This window comes from Sceloporus undulatus, chromosome 2 (genome assembly GCF_019175285.1).
Source record: "Sceloporus undulatus isolate JIND9_A2432 ecotype Alabama chromosome 2, SceUnd_v1.1, whole genome shotgun sequence".
Classification (NCBI taxonomy): domain Eukaryota; kingdom Metazoa; phylum Chordata; class Lepidosauria; order Squamata; family Phrynosomatidae; genus Sceloporus; species Sceloporus undulatus.
Window position 1 is genome coordinate 196,126,373 of NC_056523.1, and position 21,949 is coordinate 196,148,321.

At 43.5% G+C, this 21,949-nt stretch overlaps 1 protein-coding gene across 2 annotated transcripts in view; it reads right to left on the reverse strand.

Moving 5' to 3' along the window:
* Nucleotides 1-2,932, reverse strand: part of PDE4A (phosphodiesterase 4A) — a 353,540-nt gene extending 350,608 nt beyond the window's left edge. For both annotated transcript variants that reach the window (XM_042449010.1, XM_042449007.1), the window contains exon 1: nt 2,381-2,932. In XM_042449010.1, coding sequence (XP_042304944.1) covers nt 2,381-2,712 — 332 coding nt within the window. In that variant the 5' untranslated portion in view covers nt 2,713-2,932. The remainder of the gene's footprint in view (nt 1-2,380) is intronic.
* Between the last annotated feature and the right edge of the window lie 19,017 nt (nt 2,933-21,949).

The following is a 21,949-nucleotide window of genomic DNA, read 5'->3' on the forward strand; positions in this document are numbered from 1 at the left end:
ACTCAATGCCTGTTTGCAAACCATAAACAAAAGAAATTCCAATACTGAGAACAAAAAGGAGGAGGAGGCCTGCAGGCAAATGACTCCCAGTTCTTTTCTTTGACTAACCATTAAAAATAAACACATTGTCAAATCCATAATGTGCACATGTAACATTAGGTTATTTAATGAAAAGTCATTTATTCCCACTGCAATTCATGATGTGTGGGTATGTGTGTCTGTGTGGAGCAAACCCATCACTACCAGTCATTTCCCTGCCACAGGTGATAGGGCAACACTATATACCCCAATCCCTGCTGGTCCCCGGCTCTCTTTAAAGACCCCTGTTGTAAACTTGTTCCTTTCCACATACATGAAATGAAATATAGGCCCCATACAGACAGGCCAAAATAAAGCTGCTTTGGGTCACTTTGGAGGTATGCTGTTTAAATGATGCATGTGTCCTAAGACTCTGGAAGCTGTGCCAAAGCAACGCTCCACTGGAGCATGGATTTGGTGTGGCTTCCAGACTCTTAGGACACATGCATCATTTAAACAGCATACCTCCAAAGTGACCCAAAGCAGCTTTATTTTGGCCTGTCTATATGGGGCCACAGTCATCCTTCCTTATCCAAGGATTTTTTTTATCCACAGTTCAACCACCCATGGCTTAAAAGTATTCAAAAAATACAAATTCCAGAAAGCAAACCTTGTTTTGCCATTTTCTACAAGGGACACCATTTTACTAAGCCATTATATTTAATGGGACTTGAGCATCCATGGATTTTGTTATCCGTGGGAGGTCCTGGACCCAAACCCCAGCAGATACCAAGGGCTGCTGCAAATGACTTTTCCTTAAACAACCTAATGTTACAGGTGCACATGATAGATTTGACAATGTATTTTTTGAGGGTTAGTCAAAGAAAAGAACTGGGAATCATTTGCCTCCAGGTCTCAATATAGAGTGCGACAGAGACCAACACCGTATCTCTATGTATATCTGTGTGCATGCGGATGTTATCTATTTATTTCATTTGTATGCTGCCTTTCTCCAAGAAGGGACCCAAGGCAGCTCACAGATTAAAAAACAACAACATTTCTAGTTTTTTGTAGGTTTTTTTTGGGGCTCTGTGGCCATGTTCTGGCAGAGTTAATTCCTGACGTTTTGCCAGCATCTGTGGCTGGCATCTTCAGAGGAGATGCTGGCGAAACGTCAGAAATGAACTCTGCCAGAACATGGCCACATGGCCCGAAAAACCCCACAAAAAACTATGGATGCTGGCCATGAAAGCCTTTGGCTTCACATTGACAATATTATATTGAGAGCTGAGATATTGATGACTAGAGGAGATATAAATTAGTGATAAATTTGGGGAAATTAACAATAGGAAAAAGTTGTGGAAGTTATTGTACAGTATGTTGTTTGTTTCTGTTTGCATGCTTTGATGTTTGTTAGTATGTGTGCATAACATGTTACATTTACTTTGAACAGAGAGAATGTTTTACTTAAATAAGAAGTAATTCATATAAAAAGTGATGATGAAAATTCAAAACGGTTCAAAATATTCTAAAAAGCAGTATAAAACCACATAAAAATGTACAAGAGCTAGTCTGTGTGTGTGTGTGTGTGAGGGGATTTTTCTACCTTCTAACTCTCCCGGGGGAATAAAAAGCAAAGTCCTCCAAGAGGTGGAACTACACTGCCAGACCCCAAATAGGTGGAATGAACAAGGCAGCAAGTGGGGGCTTCTGAAGCCCCCAAAGGCTCCATTTTCCTTCAGCATGGAAGCCCCCAGCCACTGCCACCAACTGAGGTTTGCCACTTGCGCCAAATTGGCAGCCCCAATTTCTCACAGAGAGAGCCCTGAAGCAGAGGGCAAACTCCTCCAGGGAAAGAGGGTCTGCAGAGCTCCACTCTGGGGCCACAACAAGATGCTCTTTTGCCAGGGTTTCATAGCATGGAGCTGTGGCATTTCATGTGGTCTCAAACTGGATTATTTCTACTGTGTGGCTTCAACGCATGGTTTATCATCCTGTGAATGTGCTCTTCTTTCCCGCACAGTTCTCCACACATTTAAGCTTCCTGGCCACTAGCACCTGCCAAGCCCCCAGAGGTCTCAAGGGGCCTCCTGGACATGGCTTGCATGGCTGCCCCAGCTGGGAGGAAGGTCAGCCTCCTCCTCCTCCTCCTCTTTTTTCCCCTCAGCCTGAAGGAGGAGGAGGAGGAGGAGGAGGCAAACTCCCCCACCCCTCCTCACCCGCCCCTCACGGGCACAAGCTCATCTCTCAGGGACACAGACTCACCCCTCACCCACACAAAGTCACCCCTCAGGGGCACAAACTCCCCACAAGCTCCCCCCTGCCAGGGCCCTCCTCCTCCCCCCCCCCGGGGTCCCCCTACCGCTTTCCGGGGCCGTGGGTGCTGCTGGTGGAGCCGTGGAAGGAGGAGGGCCAGGACATGCGGGTCTTGCGGAGGAGTCCCGGGCGGTCGCTGGTGTCGACGGCGTCGGCCCTCTCGATGGGCTGCCGGTGGTGGGCCGGGGGCCGGTCGGTGTCCGAGTAGCCGCGGTGCTGGATCTTGATCGGGGTGCGGGGCTGCCTCCAGAGGTGCTGCGGGGGCTTCAGCAGGGCAGGCGCCGGGGCCCCCGAGGGCGGGAGAGGGTCCCGGGAGGCCGCCATGGGCAAGGAGAGCGAGAGGCTCTTCCTCGAGGAGGAGCACGGAGGAGCCTCCATCAGCCTCCGACGGAGGGGCGAAGAGAGGAGGAGGAGGAAGAGGAGGGTGGCTCAGGCCAGCCCAGTCCCGCCGGCTCCGGGCTCCTTCGGGCAGCTGCGCGGCTCCGTCCCAAGGCTCAGCGGCGGAGCAGCCTCCTCCTCCTCTCCTCCTTGGTCCTTCCAGGGGGGCAGCCCTTCCTTGCCATGCCCAGCCACGGGGCTCACAGCTGGGGCGAGCCTGGCAGCCCCGCCAGCCCCCTCCCAGCCCCCGGAGCCCCCTCCGCCATGGCAGCTCCAGGCAGAGCAGCAGCAGCAGCAGCAGCAGACGGAGCGGCCCCGAAGGAAGGAAGGAAGAGAGGGAGGGAAGGAGGGAGGGAGGGGAGGACTCAGGCCAAGGGGAGGGAGCTCCGGGGAAGAGCCCTCCTCCTGCCCCAAGCCAGGCAGGACCCTCCGGGGGAAGAGCGGGAAGAAGGCTCCTCTCGGAAGGGAGGCTCCAAAGGGAGGAGGAGGAGGAGGAGCCCTGGTTGGGAAGGGCTCCTGGAGGCTGGGAAAGGAGGACCTGTCCCCAACCCTCCCCCCAAAAGGAGGACGGGGCCCCAGGCCAGGAGGGAAAAGGGAGGACAGGTCCCAAGAAGGGCGAACAAACGCTCCTAGAAAGGGAAAGGCATGCTTTTGGGAATGCCTCCTCACCAGGGAGGCTGAAATGGAGGGCGGGTCCTGGGAATGGAGGACCCAAGGAGGACGGGGTGCCCCCAATGGAGGGACCGCCCAGCATCCAAGGAAAGAGGGGGAAACACTCCTCGGAATGGAAAGGCATCCTTCTTTGGTGATGCTCCCAAGGGAGGGCATTTTGGAATGCCTCCGGGAGGGATGGAGGACAGGGCACCCCCCAGTGGAGGGACAAAGGAGGACAGGAGCCAAGAAGAGCGAAATAGAAGTGATGCCCCAAAGGGAGGACGCGTCCGGGGAAAGGAGGACCTCTGGTCACCCGGAGTGTGCTCCTTAGCCGTGCTCTAAATGGAGGGCCTTTGGGAATTCCTCCCGGACACAGATGGGTGAAATGGAGGACCCTCCAGGGGGGGGAAAGGGAGGCTATTCCCAAAGAAAGAAAAGCTGGCAGGGGTTGGACTGGTGGCCCTTGCGGTCTCTTCCAGCTCTAGGATCCTATGAAGCTTCTGTCCAGCTGGGATTCCAAAAGGTCCTCCATTTTGAGCAGGACTAAGGAGCATGGTTCTTAGATTTCTAGGAGTGTTTTGAGATTTGGTTGGGTCAGGTCCTCCATGTTTCTGGAATGGCCTCCATTTTGTCTCCCTTGGATGCCTATGAAAGCTCATGCTGCCACCTTCTTTCTTTCTTTCAGTCAGTCTCAAAGATGCTACAAGATCTCTTTACATATTAATTCTACAGACTAACACAACTATGTCTTTGAACTGTCCTCCTTTGGGGTCAGGAGGACATCTGGTCATCCTGGGCACAGCACCAGCCACTTCTCAACCAGTCTGGTGGGCATGTGTATATGTGTAAGAGAGAGAGAGAGAAGTTGTTGTTGTCTGCCTTCAAGTCATTGATGGCAAACCTAAGGCGAGCCTATCATGGGGCTTTCTTGGCACGTTTCTTCAAGAGGGGGTTTGCCATGGCCCTCCTCTGTGGCTGAGAGTGTGTGACTTGGCCAAGGTCATCCAATGGGGTTATATGTCCAAGGCAGGATTTGAACCTTTATCTCCAAAGTCCAACACTTTGACACTACTTTAACTGCCATGACTCCATGCTACTGCATTCTGCTCCACTCTGGGGCCACCACAAGTTCCTAGAGTTTCATAGCATAGAGTCATGGCAATTAAAGTAGTGTCAAACCAGATTATTTCTGCAGTGTGGATGCAGCCCTAATCCCTCCCTGTAACCACTGGGCCACACTGGCTCTTGCCTTCTTTATGCCATTGGGATTACTCTATGGCCAAACAACTCCTGGATTGCAGGTGGGGTTTTGAGCTGCACAAATCAGTGCTGTTTTGCTCCACGGAAACCCTGCAGATCAGAAAGGAACAGAGCAGACAGAAGGTTAGGCTTCAGCCCAATTTTCCATGTGTGGGAAGTTGTTTTGTTTTTTAATGGAAGAATAGTCAATACTAGCCTTGGCCTTGTCATTAGGCAAAGTGAGGCAGTTGCCTCAGATGAAGGTGGGCGTCATGAAAGAGCAACTTTAAAAAAATTATTAAATCTTTAAAAACATTACAAAAAACATAAATCCACACAGCATGCATTATTGAAGAAATGACCATCATAATACAATACGTACACACACACATAATTACATACCTACTCATCTCCAGCATTATCTTTAACTGTATCTATGCAACCCTATGGTTCAACAATATATTTGGCAATAATGGCCCTCAGCTATTTCCTTCTTTTTATTCCATCAATTTATTACCTTCCTTTCTCCCTTTCTCAGTTGCTTTCCCTCCACTTTGCTTTCTCTTCTTTCTCTCCTTCTTCTCTGCTCCTCTCTCTCCTCCCTGTCTATTCCCTCCTCACATTCTATTCACTTACTCTTGGACTCTCTCACTCTCAATTCACTTACTCAGACCTTACTCACTTGCTTTTACTTTCTACACTTCATCTTCATTCATACCTTACTTCCTTTCCGTCATCTGCCGATTTATCAATCCCTCTATTTCTGACTTTCTAGCGTTGATACGTATTGCAGATCGCACCTACTTAACTTACTATAAATTCATTACAGTTAGTGCAAGACTCACTCATGTATTTTTTTATTATCTTGTTTTATTTAGTTAATATCGTTTCCATCCTAGTTTTTCTATTTCTTAACTTGCTAATCTGGGGTCTATACATTCCTACAATCTGTTTTTGGAGGTATCTTCACTATGTAATCCAGCTAATATACCACTGGGTTATTCACTAAGTTCTGTGTTTTGCATGTTTCTCTTCTTCCTAACTTTAGGCTTGTTCTTCTGTTTTTCTTCCCATTTAGTGTATTCCCTTCACTGCATTTTCCTGAAGTCAAGAAAGGACATTATGTCTCTTTCACTTTTTTCTTTCTTTTTTACTTTTATATTTTTCATGTCTTAATTAAATAGTTATGTATTAATTGCCAATCATTATTAATATTCTTTGTTTGCTTCTCATTTAAGATTTGGGTCAGTTTATCCATTTCCAGGACATCGAATAATTTTAATAGCCATTCTTCTTTGTTGGGGACATGTTCAGATTTCCATTTTTGCACTAGGGCTACTTGTGCCATAGTTATAAAATAAAAAAAGCAATTTCCCAAATTTGGCTTCAAATTCTTTATCCATCATATTCAGCAGATAGGTTTCAGGTTTCATTTGCATTTTAATAGATAAGAAAGAGCAACTTTTAAAAGTTATTTTCTTATTTTTGCTGTCAGGAAGAGGCAGACACACTTGTGGGATTTTCTGACGCAGGACCTTTGCTGGCTTTGGGTACTATAATGAACCTGGACTTGGGAGAGTGTGGAGAGGAGCATGTGCTACCCTGCCTCAGGCAGCCACATTTCTCAGGTGGGTCTTAGGATCATAGAATCATAGAATTGGAAGAGACCACAAGGGCCATCGCAGGAGACTCCACTACACTCCAAGGGAGTGTGTTCCACTGTCGAACAGCCCTTACTCTCAGGAAGTTCCTCCTAATGTTGAGCTGGAATCTCTTTTCTTGGAGCTTGCATCCATTGTTCCAGGTCCTAGTCTCTTGAGCAGCAGAAAACAAGCTTGCTCCCTCTTCAATATGACATCCCTTCAAGTATTTAAACAGAGCTATAATATCACCTCTTAACTTTCTTTTCTCCAGATTAAACATACCCAGCTCAATAAAGCATTCCTCATAGGGCATGGTTTCCGGACTCTTCACCATTTTAGTTGCCATCCTTTGGACACATTCCAGTTTCTCAATATCCTTTTTGAATTGTGCCCAGAACTGGACACAATATTGCAGGTGGGGCCTGACCAGAGCAGAATAGAGTGGCACTATTACTTCCCTTGATCAAGACACTATACTTCTATTGATGCAGCCTAAAATCGCATTGGCCTTGTTAGCTGCCGCATTGCACTAACTCATGTTCAACTTGGACTCCTAGATCCCTTTCACATGTAATCTCATTCAGCCACGTGTCACCCATCCTATATCTGTGCATTTCATTTTTCTTCCCTAAGCTTTGGCTCAGCTTTCTAGTCTATTCAGGTCATTTTGAATTTTGATCCTGTCCTCTGGGGTATTAGCTACTCCTCCTAGTTTGGTGTCATCTGCAAATTTGATAAGAATGCCCCCAATTCTGTCATCCACGTCATTCCACACCCACAAACACACAGACCCTTGCAATAGCAGAAAACTCCAGCAGAAAAACCGAAGTACTGGTTTCTGCAGACAGTGCCACAAACTGACTGCAAACTCATCCATTCAGGCCCTTGCAGTCTTGAAAGTGTGCCGCAAGGATCACGTAGAATCGTTTTTGCTAACTATGCCACCAAAATAGTTTGTGGCATCCTCTTGTGAGGCTGCAGCATTGATTCCCCCTTCTCCCCATGTGCTTTCCAAGCCGTAGTGTTTTCAAGCTCAGAAAAAAAAGTTCTGCCAGCTTGCGAACTAGGGCAGCCACGAGTGGCCAGAGACAGCCTTTGGCACAGAAACAGTGCAATCCATAAAGGATGTCATTAACAGAGCAATAAAATGGCTCTTAATGGCATAACAGCATCTCCTTCCAGCCAACCTTGTAAAATGTTTATGTTTGTTGTGAGTGACTGTCAGTGCTTCCTGAAGAATCAAAAAGTTGTGTGTTGTTGCAGAATGTGCAGCTCAGCTCTCTCAAGCCCTCTTCTTGACAGTAGTTTATGCAGGATACTCATCACCACGGGAAACTTTGTTGTTGTTGTTGTTGTTAACTGTCCTCAAGATGATCCTAACTCATGGCGACCCTGTGGATGAGACATCTCCAAGACTCCTTGTCCTCCACTGTTTTAAAGTGGGCCCTTGGTATCTGCTGGGGTTTGGTTCCAGGACCACGCGCGGATAACAAAATCCATGGATGTTCAAGTCCCATTAAATAAATGGATAGTAAAATGGTGTCCCGCAAAATCAAGGTTTGCTTTTTAGAATTTATATGTATTTCGAATATTTTCATGCTTGAATCCTTGGATAAAAAAACCAGTGGATATGGAGGGCCAACTGTACTTAGGTCCTGTAAAATCATGCCCGTGATCTTTTTAATACAGTCCATCCATCTAAATGCAGTCTTCCTCTCTCTCTACATCCCTCCACCTTTCCTAGCATTATTGTCTTTTGCAGTGAGTTACAGTACTCCTTCTCATAATATGACCAAAGTATGACAGCTTCAACTTTATCATCGTGGCTTGCAGGGAGATTTCAGGCTTGATCTGTCCAGGGACCCATTTGTTTGTCTTCTTTGCTGTCCACTGTATCCTCAGCACTCTTCTCCAGCACCATATTTTGAATGAATTGATTTTCCTCTTATCCGCTTTCTTCACTGTCCAGCTCTCACTACTGTACATAGTAAAAGGGAATACAATGGCTTGTATGATTCTAACTTTCGTCCTCAGTTGTATATCTTTACATTTTAGGATCTTTTCTAATACCCTGTTTAAATGAATTTGTTCAGAGGGGGGAGCTGTTCCAAGGACAGTCCTGTGGCCCCCCGCTGCATGAATAATCTCCAGGAATCCTATCAATCTGTTGTTTTTGTTGTTGTTGTGTGTCTTCAAGGTATGGAGACCCTAAGGCGAAATAACTGCAGGATTTTCTTGTCAACATTTGTTCGGAGGGGGGTTGCCAATGCCATCCTTTGAGTATGAAAGAGTGTGACTTACCCAAGGTTCCCCAGCCAAGCAGGGATTTGAACCCTATTCTCCAGAGTTGTAGCCCCATGGTCAAACCACTATGCCACACAGTTCATTTCTCCTGTTAAGAACTGAGTTGTTGGAGGAACTTTGGAAACTTATGTTTTTTGGAACAACAACTCCTAGAATGTCCCAACTAGCATGGCATTCTGGGAGTAGTAGTCCAAAGTGTAACTTTCCCAAACTCTGTGAAGTTGAAGGCTTTCATGGCCAGCATCCATAGTTTTTTGTGGGTTTTTTGGGCTGAGTGGCCATGTTCTAAAAGAGTTTATTCCTGATGTTTCGCCAGCACGGCTTTGATGCGGCTTCCAGACTCTTAGGATGCATGCATCATTTAAACAACATACCTCCAATGTGACCCGAAGTAGCTTTATTTTGGCCTGTCTTTTCAGGCCCTGTATTTACAATTACATGGTTTTAGGTGGTTAAAGTGAAAATTTGGTAAGACGCAATGTTTTAACAGAAAATTAACAGGCTAAATTTAACAGGTTAAATGTAACAGGTTGACTCGGCTTTTCATCCTTTCGTAGGCTGGTAAAATGAGGACCCTGCTTGTTGGGGGCAACTGGCGAACACATTGTAAACCACTTAGAGAATGAGTTAGTTCACTATAAAAATGTAAATGCTATTACTATCAAGATAGTTTTAAAAAATTGAGGTCTCTCCTTTCTCCAGCTACTGAGCCTTGCCCTATTCATGCCTTTTCTGCTGAGGTCCAGGAATTTAAAGGGCATATGCCACAGCTAGTTTCTGCCAAAAGGCAGACATTTGGGGGTGGGCAGTGGTGTCACACACAGACACACACACACAGACACACACACACAGAGTGTCATCCAATGCAGCCTGCACCATCACCACCCAGTGACATCCCAGCTCTGTTTGTTCTCACCAATCTGGTGTTCACAGATGTACTGCTTCTGAATCTGGAGTTTCTATTTAATTATCACTCTACTCTCCCACTCTTAAAAATGCCTAAAGTGCACAACCTGAAGTGGTCACCAGATCTCCCCTCCAGAGCCCAAATTATAAGGCTGCAGACATAATCCTAGAAGGAAGGAATGTGTGCACCTGTTGAACTGATGCAGCATGGATGCATGGGAGTGCATGGCAAAATTTCTAAGTCTAGCACTGTCTATTTCTTGGGTTTGAAAGTAAAATGTACCTTCCTACTGTCACAAATTCATGGCTGACACTCCCACAAATGTCGCACTTCCAAGGCAGCTATTTTTTCTTTCACTCCGCTCCCTCCTTCCCTCCTTCCTCTCCCCTTTCTCACACACACAGAGCTTTGCTCTCGATCCATTTTCATTGAAGAGGTTCCCACGCAGGGCATCGGCACTGCATGCTAAGGTGATGGCAGACATTGTTCCAGGATGCAATTTAGATATATTTCTGTCCTCCCAGATAAAAATAGCTATCTAGAGTATAATTTTGTTCTACATATTTCATGACAATCTGCGCATGTTACATGAGGATAGTACATATGCTTTGAGGATTGACATGTTTAACAGAGCCAGAATAAGTCATAAGCTAAAAATGGAGTAAGTAGACGGACTGAAAGAAAAGGGGTGGGAGAAAGCGGTAGAGATGAATAGAATGAAAGACAAAGAGGAGGAGAAACTTCAGAACAAGCACGCTGTACCACATCTCACTCCATGAAGTGCTGGTAGCACAGAAGCAGTGCAGAAATTAAGACTATCTCTGTGCACATACAGAAGAATGTGTATATGCGCCTTCAAGATGACTGTTAACTTTTTCAGACCTCATAAATTTCATAGAGTTTTCTTAGGCAATTAATACACAAAAGTGGCTGTACCAGTTCCTTCCTCTGAAATATAGCCTACCAAAGCTGGTATTTGTTAGTGGTCTCCCATCCAACTACTAACCAGAGCTGAACCTGCTTAGCTTCTGAAATCAGACAGGATCTGGTGCCTTTACAGTATTTAGGCTGATCACATATAGAGAATACTGACATATTTCTTGCATTCTTTCAGGTTGTGTTCCTTTATCAAAGCATCTCCCAAGGAACTAGTTTTACCCATTCCTCAAATACTTACAGTACCTGATCTATAGTTTTTTGTGGGCTTTTCGGGCCATGTGGCCATGTTCTAGAAGAGTTTGTTCTAGAGGAGGAAAGGAGAAGAGAGAAGAGAAGATAGAATAAAATTTGATTCTTCTGAAGATGCCAGCCACAGATGCTGGCGAAACGTCAGGAATAAACTCTTCTAGAACATGGCCACATAGCCCAAAAAACCCACAAAAAAATTATGGATGGCATGAAAGCCTTCCTTCCCTCCCTATCCAATTCCACTCTTGGAGACTTCTGAATGGAAGAGGAGACTTGGCACCTCCTTCAGGTGAAAAAATTAAATACCTCTTTCCCATTTGCATTTCTTAGAATGAAATGCATGAAAGTAGGGTGGGGAGAGTGTGATCCCCAGCTTGCACACAGGCTTTGGGGAGCCATTTTGCAGCTCCTGAAGCCTCTCAAGTTTCACCTCAAAACTCCAGTACTATTAGCACTAGTACTACTACAGGTCAACTGCCAACTTATGGCAACCCTATGAATTTCATAGGGTTTTCTTAGGCAAGAAACACTCAGAGGTAGTTTGGCACTGCCTTTCCCTGAATATACAATGGGCCCTTGATACTCCCTGGGTTTAGTTCCAAGACAAATCCATGGATGCTCAAGTCCCCTTATATACAACAGAAGAGTAAAATGGTGTCTCTTATATAAACTAGTAAAATCAAGCTTTGCTTTTTTAATGTTTTGGGGGAGGGATATGTTTGAATCCATAGATGCAGAATTTGTAGAAATGGGTGGCCAACTGTAGAACTAGCCTTAATTATTCTTTTAAATCATCTGAAATGTTGTCCTAAAATGCCCTCTTCCCAAATTGTCTCAGAAATGTAGCTGTTTGGGTCTCCTTCCACCCCACAGCTCTGGAGAAAGCAGAAAAACCCTACTATTTTTAGACCAAATCCTGGAAATGGAAGTGACTTGTCATCTCTTCCAGTCATGCTGGAAGCAATGGTGTGGCCTGAGGGGACAAGCTGTGGTTCTCCATACCTTCATGGCTGCCCACTTTTGCCCTAAAGAGGCAATATCTGGGGAAATGGATCCTGCTGGAAACTAATTCCAGAGAGATCCAGTTTTAAAACCTGTAGTCTCAAGTCGTCCCTGGCATCGCTCCAAAGCCTGAGACATGTTTCTGCCTTTTTTAACTAAAGACTTTTCTTATTGTGATTCTCAAGCTAATCCATATCAAAGCTTTCATGCCTGGAAGAAGCTGACTATTAAGCCATCCCCATGGATTATTTTCAATAACCAGGCATCGTGGTGCAGTAGGTAGGGTAAAAGCAGCTGGTGGTTTCAGAGAGACTTAAAGGCAAGTGTTTTGCTTAGTGCTTTTCCTACAGAAAAGTAGAGGGAAGTTTCTTTGACACATCATAGATGATGGGATAAGCTGCAGCTGGTGAGGACGAAAGCCAAGGTAGGAGTGGAACTGTAGCATAAACAGCAAACCACATGTGTGTGTTTTCAAGGAATTAGTCACTGAGGCAATTCTCCAAAAGCAAAAAATGCACATTTACCAACCTTCAAGACATGGTGGAGGGCTCTTCCTTTGAGGCTGTGCTTGTACTTGTAGCTGGATCAGCTGCTGGATAACCCATGCCACAGTGGACTCTTAGCAGTGAGAATAACTGCTCCAGGTGGATGGTACTTTTGGCAAATTGACATTGGTGACACTGTGATTACATCTGTTGGACTGCAAAGTGGTGGTACGCTGGTCCATATTTAATGAATGACAGAAAGGTAGATTTGAGTAAGGGTATCCTTACTAAAAACTAGGCTGTATATCTGAAGATAAGAGAAGTCTTGTGAGATCTAATCAAGCATCCTGCTCCTAACGGTGGAGCATGCATAATACTTCTAAATGGCCCACAGATGTTAGAGCTCCTATACCCAAATCCCAGGAATGCCCCAGATAGGATTTGGTGGCTTCAGGAAACACTCCACTCCACACACTCTTGCCTTTAAATAATTTCCAATTTATGGTGACCATAAGATGAACCTATAATGGTTTTTTTTTGGCAAGACTCATTCAAAGGGAGTTCACCTTTGCATCCCTCTGAAGCTGAGAGAGGGTGATTGGCCCAAGATCAACCCACCATGTTTCTATGGCTGAACATGGATTCAAACCCAGGTTTCCTTGTCCAGTGCTCAAACCCTGCAAGCTAGGATGGCCAGATGGAAAAGAGAAGACTCCTGCAATGTTAATGGTTGTGCAGAAGAGCCACAATAACACACCAGGCCACAAGAATCATCATGCAGCCTACAAGGACTTCACTTTTCAAGCTGAGTTCTTTGTGAACGCCATGTCATAGAGAGAAAGAGAGTCTGGATAGTGGTTTACATTCCCTCCAACATTTCACAGATGAAAACTGGGACACATATGGTCAAGAAATGTCAAAGTGTGGCCAACATGGCAACAATTTTTAAGGAGGAAGTGCATACAAAGCTGAAACTACTTGCTTTCACTTGTACCTACTGAGAAGAGCAAGATTTGACTCTGTCCTCTCCTTTCCTTTCTGCTGAGCTAACTGACTTCAAACTGCTTTTGTACTTTGAACTAATATTTCAGCAATTGAACCTGCTCTGATACCAAGGTAAACTGAGTTTGACCTGATTTGTCAGGGGTTGATTTGCCTGATATTGGCTGAATTTGATGTAACCTGTCTGTCTGGTCATCACTTATTGTAATTCTGTCTATTCTGATCTGCTTGACTGTAATGTTGAGTTGCAAAAGCAATCTGAACCTGCTCCATTCCCCTGTACTCCATTACCAATGCCCCTGATTGAATAGGATAATCAAGATGGACATAAAGGCTATTCTTTCTCTTCTCTTCTCTTCTCTTTTTCTCTCTACATGCACACACACAACAAGTCTTTGCTCTCCAGGATTCAGAGGCTATTGATTCCAAGTATGGAGGTTCCAATTGGTTGCTGTGGTCTAGCACTAGGTGCCTACTATGAGTTTTTGTTTTAAAAAGCCATTGAGGCAGTGGGGGACCATGACATCTTACATACATCATATATCCCACCAAGGTAATTGTGTGAAACCAAACTTCCTTTTGTTTGTCCTGAATCTATCACCATGGTTATGAGATAGCTACATCTCAGGACCAATTTTATTGTGATTATCAATGGTAATTGCCCTGCTTCAGCAAGCTGGGCCCAATGGAGCTTCACCAGCACTTCGATGATTGGTACTGTGGTTCAGGAGTGGCGCTCCTGAAAAATGAGAGCAAAAGCAACTGGAAACACAAAAAGGCTGGCAGAAAGAAATCAGAACTTGGATGATGAGGGAAGAAATATCTGGGATAAGTCAGCAATGTTGGTACCCTTGCAGGCAGAGGAAACTTTTTTTTAAAAATGATGCTGAAACAAAAGTAAAATAATTAATAATTAATAGAGGAAAAATATATTTTAAATTTCAGAGGCAAAAGCATTCTACTGTTAAGAGAAAGCAACAGTTTTTACTGGCACAAGGTTCAGTGATGACCACCAACTTGGAACAAATTTAAACCAGAAATAATCCAGCATGTTCTTTAGACTGATCCAGGATTCCAAATATGACATGAGAGATCATACATGATGTTTTTTGTAAGTGTGCAAATTATAGATCCTTATGACTTAATTCACTAAGATCAGAAAGAGAAGCTCTTCTTCTTTGTCTCCCCTGAGAGAGAAGCATGTCAGATAGGGCAAAAGAGAAGGCATTTCCAGTGAATATATCCTGATTTATGCAATGCCCTTTGAGGTTTGGTTCAACCTCTTTTGCCATTCCTCACTGCCTGTTTAATGTTTTATTCCAATAGGCTTTTGCTAGATTGGACAGATCTTGTTTTTATGTTTTCATTTTAACTGCTGATCCTGTCTTCTTGGCTGATTTATATACTTTCATGAAACTGTAATGTGAAAATGTTGTAAGCTCCACTGTACCTTTGTACCAGAAGGGAGAGGGATATATACACATGCATATGTATTGTTGCTATGTGCCTTCAAGTCATTTCTGACATATGGTGACCCTAAGCCAAACCTATCATGGGTTTTCTTGGCAGAATTTGTTCAGAAAGGTGTTGCCATGGCCTTCTTTTGAGGCTGAGAATGACTTGCTCAATGTCACCCAATGGGCTTTCATGGCTGAGCCAGGATTTGAACCCTGGTTTCCTAGTGTTCTAGTCCAACACTCAAACTACTATACCACACTGGCTCTTGCATGTGTATACATTTACTTATGTACAAAAGAGATTTCAGGTAACCAAGTAACACTGTCCTTCTGTTCAGGTTAACCCTAACACTCCTGTAAAAAATTCTGGGCACTTAAGTCTTTCAAGTTAAATGATCTTGTAAGCCTTCTTACACATGGAAGAAATGAACATAAACCCTTGACTTCATAAATTGCTATTGTTGTTGTGTGCCTCCAAGTCATTTTTGACTTATGGCGATCCTAAGGCCATAAATCAAAATGGGGTTTTCCTAGCATCATGGGGTTTTCTTGGGAAGCTTCTACAGAGCAGCTTTGCCACTGAGATTATCTGAGGCTGAGAGAGTGTGACTTGCCCAAGGTCACCCAGTGGGTTTTTATACTCAAATGGGAAATTGAACCTTGTTGCCACACATAGGTGTGTGGGTTGCTTAATGAGTGGTTTCAGATTCCCAAGAGGTGTTATAAGCCTGGGGAACAAGTTAACCTAGAATTTGGAAGCACTGATGTTTGTGCTGATATGTTAATAGTAAACCCTGAAAGGGGGTATATCCATCGATGCTGAGACATTAAGAAATTTCAGTAAAATGAATTTGTCAGATGTATTGCCCAATTGCTTTCTTTTAAAATTGTAAAATTAGTTTTAAAATGGCCAGTAACAAATTAAAGGAACAGAAAATTTTCATTAGTACTCAAAAATGACATTTTCTGGTGTTTATCAACTGGAATAACAAATCTCAAAACCTGCTGTTAGAATTTTTAATAGCTAAAGGGTGCCAAATCTATCTTTCATGAACACTTTCCAAGCTCTGATCTCAATCCATACAGAAGGTCATAATTTTGCTTTTCTCATATATCTTAAAGTTCATTTATTTTTCTGCTACCAGGAGTAATTCTCTGGCTATTTGTAATGTTGAAGAAAAAGGGGAATGGCTCCATTTGAGCATCATTCTGAACCGTTTGCCGGGCAAAAGAGACTGTGCTCCCTTCCCATTACCTTCCTCCTGCATTCTTGGGGAAATAGATGCTGGCCAGCCACACCAACCCATCCTCAACCAGTGGCAGCTATCTTTGTCAATAAGCCATTTGTTGTTGCTGAAACAAATGACAAAACAACAAGAACACACCCTCTGACTCAGGCAAAAGCAAACTGCTGCAGCCTCTCCTAGGCTTGTATGTTCTTCCTCATTAATATATCTTGCTATCTTGACAACTTTCTGATGTTGCTTCTCCTCTCCCTGTACTTTAATGACATTATTCTAATCACTAATCACTTTTATGTGTGAGTTCATTCAGTTTCTCCAATAGTTCCTACTACTTAAGAGACATGATTGAATATGTTGAAGGCTTCCAGTGACATGTGTATGGCCTGCATTCTTTGGATTTATTGTTACTAAGACCAGCAATCAACCTTGTTACTGCAATGTACTGGCCAGGTCCATCGTCCACAAATCTCATCGGCAATAAGATTGCTGGGTGCCCTTTATCTCAACTCCCTTCTTCCCAGCTATGATTGTTTTTGTTGTTAACTGCTGTCAAACTTCAACTTATGGCAATCATATCAATGTGAGACCCTCCAAGTTGGTTTGTTATCAACATCCCTGCTCAGGTTTTGCAGACTTAGGGGTGTGGGTTCTTTGGTTGAATCTATCCATCTGTAATGCCGTCTTCCTTTTTTCCTACTGTCTTCTACCTTACCAAGCATCATTGTCGTTTTTAGGGGGTTATGTCTTCTCAAGATACATCCAAAGTAAACAGTCTCAGGGCCCAAACAGACATGCCAAAATAAAGCTGCTTCGGGTCACTTTGGAGATATGTTATTTAAATGATGCATGCATCCTAAGAGGCCAGATGCTGCACCAAAGCTGCGCTCCAGCCCTTAGGATTGGAGCATGGCTTTGACGCAGCTTCAGGCCTCTTAGGACACAAGCATCATTTAAACAGCATACCTCCAAAGTGACCTGAAGCAGCTTTATTTTGACCTTGTCTGTTTGGGCCCTCAGTTTAGTCATCTTGGCTTGTAGGGAGAGTTCAGGCTTTATATTTACTCTAAAACCCATTTATTTGTCTTTTTAGCAGTCCACAGTATCCACAGAACTCTTATTTAGCACCATCTTTCAAATGTGCTATTTGGCACGTTTTGCCTGGCTTCTGGCAGAGGCCTATCTGACATGACAGACTCTATAGCAGCAGAGCATGCAGCACTCACAAGAGCATGCAATCCCATCACCATGGAAAGGTAGTGCCATGGTGAGCCAACTATGATATGGAGACAAATATTTTATGGGTGCTGCTGGCATTTGCTTTTATTGTAGTGCTTTTACATTTATTTTTATTCCTTTTTTATTGTTGTTGCTGATGTGCTATTATATGCCTTTAAATTGACTACAATTTATGGTGACCCTCTCATAAGGTTTTCTTGACAAAGAAGAGGTTTATTCAGAAGAGGTTTGCCATTTTCTTCCTCTGAGAGAGTCTGACTTGCCCAAGGTCATCCAATGTGTTTCCATGCCTGATCAGGGATTTAAACCCTGGTTTCCTGGAGTCCTAGACTGACTATGATTTTGCTCTTAACTTATTTTTTTCTTATTGTTTGATACCCTTGAGCACCTTTTTTGGATGAAAGGCAAGGCATAAATTAAATAAGATGCTGTTGTTGCAACTATTACATTTGAGATAATGCATGTAATGTGCTTTGAGCAGCCCATGTATTATATAAACATTACTGTTATTACATATGGAGACATGCACAAGGCTTGCACAAGTGTGCATATGTCTGTAATATGTTTGAGTCCATTTTCCCCACATTCCCACCCATTCATACTACCCACGCTATAAACTGATACATTACTTACTGAATCACATTATCTATGTGGTAGTCTTAGGCTATAGCTGCACTGCAAAAATAATGCAGTTTGACTCTGCTTTAACTGCCATAGCTCAATGCTGTGGAATCCTGGGATTTGTAGTCTGTTGTGGCACAGACAGTGTGTCTCTGACAGAGAAGTCTAAATAAATCCCATAGCACTGAGCCATAGCAGCTAGAAGGATGTCAAACTGTATTATTTCTGTAGTGCAGATTGAACTTTAGGCACTCTCCACATTCACCCACACAGTCTAAACACAAAACTGTTCCTCCACTCCGTTCTCACCTCAATATGTATGGATCCACCTCTTCCCAGACCTTGGCTGAGTTGAGCACGTACTTGGCACACTGAAAGTCCCAGGTTCATTACCACTTAAACAGCAAGGAGAAGTGTAGCCAAGCAGATATTTGTTGCATTAAAGTTCCTCTAATCCAACCCCAATGTGGGCTATTGAGGTACAGTCCAACAATATAAGAAGGGGCACACACACACACCCCAACTTAAAAGGTCAGGTAATGTGAAATGTATCTTCATGAGAGCTTTCACAGCTAACACTAATGGAAATAGGCAACCACAGGGTTAAATGATCTAGCCAGGTCTGACATGAAGGTCACTTCTGGTGTGCTCCAAACTAAGGAAAAGGTCTTCCTAGATACTCACTGGCCAGGAAAGGGGTGTAAAAGAATAACATCTTTGCAATTTGGAACTAGAAGACCCAGAGCTTGGGAAAGCTACCTTTTAAGACTTCAAGTCCCAGAATCCCCAGCTAGCATGGCCACTGGGGTTCTGGAACTTGTAATCCAAAAAGCACCTTTCCCAAGCTCTGAGGTGATCTGACTTGCCTTTAAAAGAAGAGAACACATTCTTGTGATAAAGAAACCTTCATTTAAATGGTTATTAATTAATCTGCTCATCCTGAAAACATGGCGAAGAACAACAGCCCTTTCAAAAGAGCAAGCAAAGAGCACGTGACTCTTAATATAGCATTGGCAGCCAGATGCCCACATCACAGCCCCGAGGCCTTTGCTCGTGTGTTCTCACTCTCCTCTCTGAGCCTTGTCCAATCTGGCCTTCATGCACTGCTGTGAGAGTCCAGTGGCGAGAAGGCTGATTTGCAAAAAAATTTAAAAAAACAGAAACAAAAACTTGGCAGCCATTTGGTTCAGGTGGCATCATCATAGTAGAGTAGTGGGTAGAATACGGGAAGAGTCAAGCAGCAATGCAGCAGAAGCCAGCTGCTTCAACATGTGGGAAGACACAACTCTGCTGAAAACCTCCGATACTTGCCCAGTCTGAATAATAAAACTTCCCCTCTTACAAATGAGTTGCTCTGGCTTCTCCAAGTACAGAAATAACCTTCCTATATGTGAATGACTAAAAAAAAAACCCCAAAAACCCAGCAACAGTACTTAATATTGTTATCATTTATCTTATCAGACAAGTGCTGCTTCTGCCTGGTTCTCTTTTCTGAATTAGCTATTTGGTGGGAATTACACATGGACTTTGACAACTAGCTGTATTTCAGCAGGGCTCAAGCCAGGCCTCACAACTGGGTTTGGTTTTTTTTTTAAAACACCAGATCTAAAACATGAAGGGAAATGAGAATGCTACTTAGCATGTACAGTACTGTCTCTACACTACTGCAGTCAACCTCCACACATCTTAGCTCATAGTGGACAGAAATAGATGTGTGGCAAGCTTGCACTGCAGAACATATCTTTTTATTGAATATTTCTGCAACACCATAATGTCAAGATGCAAGAAAAGAATCACAAGGAAAAGGAAGGCTCATCAAACATATTCTAAACCCCTGCCCTGATTTGTCTGCTTTATTTTCTTCTCCCTTAAATTAAATCTCACTCTTTTACAGAGCTTGGAAAAGTTCAGTTTGGAGCAGCATCTTCCATGCTGACTGCTAGATTCTGGGAGTTATAGAAAAAGTAACTTTTCAAAGCTTAATTCTTTTCCCGAGGGAGACACAAGGGAAAATGCTCAAATACCTTGTGAAAAACCATAAGATGATGCCACTGAACAATGATTCAAAGTAACAACACAGACTAATCAGAAATGGCTATGGTAATGTTATGGATTAAGGAGGGCCAGGCAGTGAAGACAATTTAAATAAGCAACCCATTTTGCAAGTAATGTGAAAGGAGTGCTGAAAGCAGAAGTCATTTTCAGCATCACTGAACTTGCAAAAAATATTGAGTGTGCATGTGTGTTTTAGTCCTGCTAAGGCGATGGCTGGGTCACAGAAGACCTTCCTCACAATGTTCCTAGTTCAGTACTACTCTGTGCAGACACACATCAGATTCATTGGTGTGAGTCACAGAGATGACAAAGAAGAGGAGAGCTTTCCAGAGAAAGTAATTACATGGCAAGCTGTGGCACTGGATTCTGAGCAGCAACATTGCTCCTACGGGTGCACTGTCATTCCCAGACTCTTCCATGAAGATGGAAAAGAGATCAGTGGGTACCACTCAGCTTGTGGAGATCAGGTGTCCTGAAGCCAAGGGAATGCTTCAGATACTAGAGATATTTCAGGGACCCATGATGAAAATCAAACAGCTGCAGTTGCATTTTGATGACAGGGATGTATATAAGTATGTTAGAAACACAGAAATCTGAAACCTAGCACCAAGGGTTGCTTTTTTGTCTGGGGCAGGTTCTGAAGCACTTGCAAGGAATCTGGGATGGTCACATTGGGAGGGACAGCATACCTTTCACAAATGAAAACCAGGACACATGAGGCAAAGGAACATCTGAGAGTTGTCAAGATGACAAAATATATTAATGAGGAAGAACACACAAGCTAGGAGAAACTGCATCAGTTTGCTGTTGCCTGAGTCTTCTGGGAAGGGCAAGATTCTACCCTCTTCTGCTGAGTTAATTGTGGGCAAACACATTTTGTAACAACTGAAATAAGGTGATTACAAAGGGGGAAAGTGAGAGTGGAGTGAAACTGTGACATTTTAAAAGAAGCTGAAAAAGTGGAATGTCAGAAGATTAACTGGGACTGTCCTACCAAATCAGGACATTTGGAAGATATGTCATAATGTGGGAAAACAGCTAATTCAGAAAAGAGAAGCAGCCAGAAGAAAACACACCGATTTTGGGAGAAGTTTGACAATGTCTTCCTTTTTTGTACTCCATTTTCCAGAGGTCTACCATGTAGTGGATTCTGGGAGCTGTAGACCAAAAAAATATATTTCCCAAGCTCTGGTACTGGGAGGGATGAATTTCTGTGCAGTCTAAATGGCATGCTTTTTTCTTCCCAGGAATATTTCTCCCCTTCCAAAACAGCTAGGATTGGGATATTTTAAAATCTGTTTCTCGTGTTATCAGTCTGGCTGCAGCTGGTGTACAATAGCCCAAGGGTCATTTTGTTAGTCACCATCACTTCTTAGGTGGGGATTATTCTCCACATAGGAAGAAGTGTGTAAACTATCGATGTCTATGAAATGCAACACAAAAATCCTCTTTCTTGAAAAACCTCAAGAGATGAGGTGGCACACAGTATGTTTCCTCACATAAAGATGAAACTGTATGCCAGAAGTACTGTACTAAAACATTTCCTATGGCTTCTGAACATGAGACCAGTTCTGGACCAGCAGTGCACATTCTACAGGAAAATAATTCATGCTCCAAATATCACAGCCTTGTATTGATCTCAAAGTCTGGTTTTCTACAGTGCTTTCTTTTCCTTTTTTAAATTTTTTATTTATTTTATTCCATAAACATATTTATATTCGCTTACACCATTTACAGTTCTTCATTTCCCTCCCCCTCTCCCAGTGCTTTCTTTTCCATCCCCAACTTGCTCAAGTATATCTCCCAGCAAAGAAAAACAACACATACATACACAAAGAAGAAAAAAAGAAGCAGAAAATCTATGCATTCACTGAAACCTTAGAAGCTGCTCCCAAATTCTGCCAGGATCAACTTCTCATTAAGAGCAGGCTTTTCTCCAGATCCAGGTATTCAGCCCTGGTGAATTGCTTCAATCCTCTTTCCTCTCCCATACACACCATCAGTCAAAGGAAGGAGCCAGAAAATGGGATGAGTGAAATCAATACCTACTCTGTAAGTTAATGGCTTTGCCGGGATGCTAAAGGAATGTACAGATCTATTTACTCATCTTCTGCAGGTACCGAACAAAGGATCTGTTAGCAAAAATTGCTAACTGTTTCTCTACACCACCATTCAGGTTGGTTTGGCGAGTCATCCACAA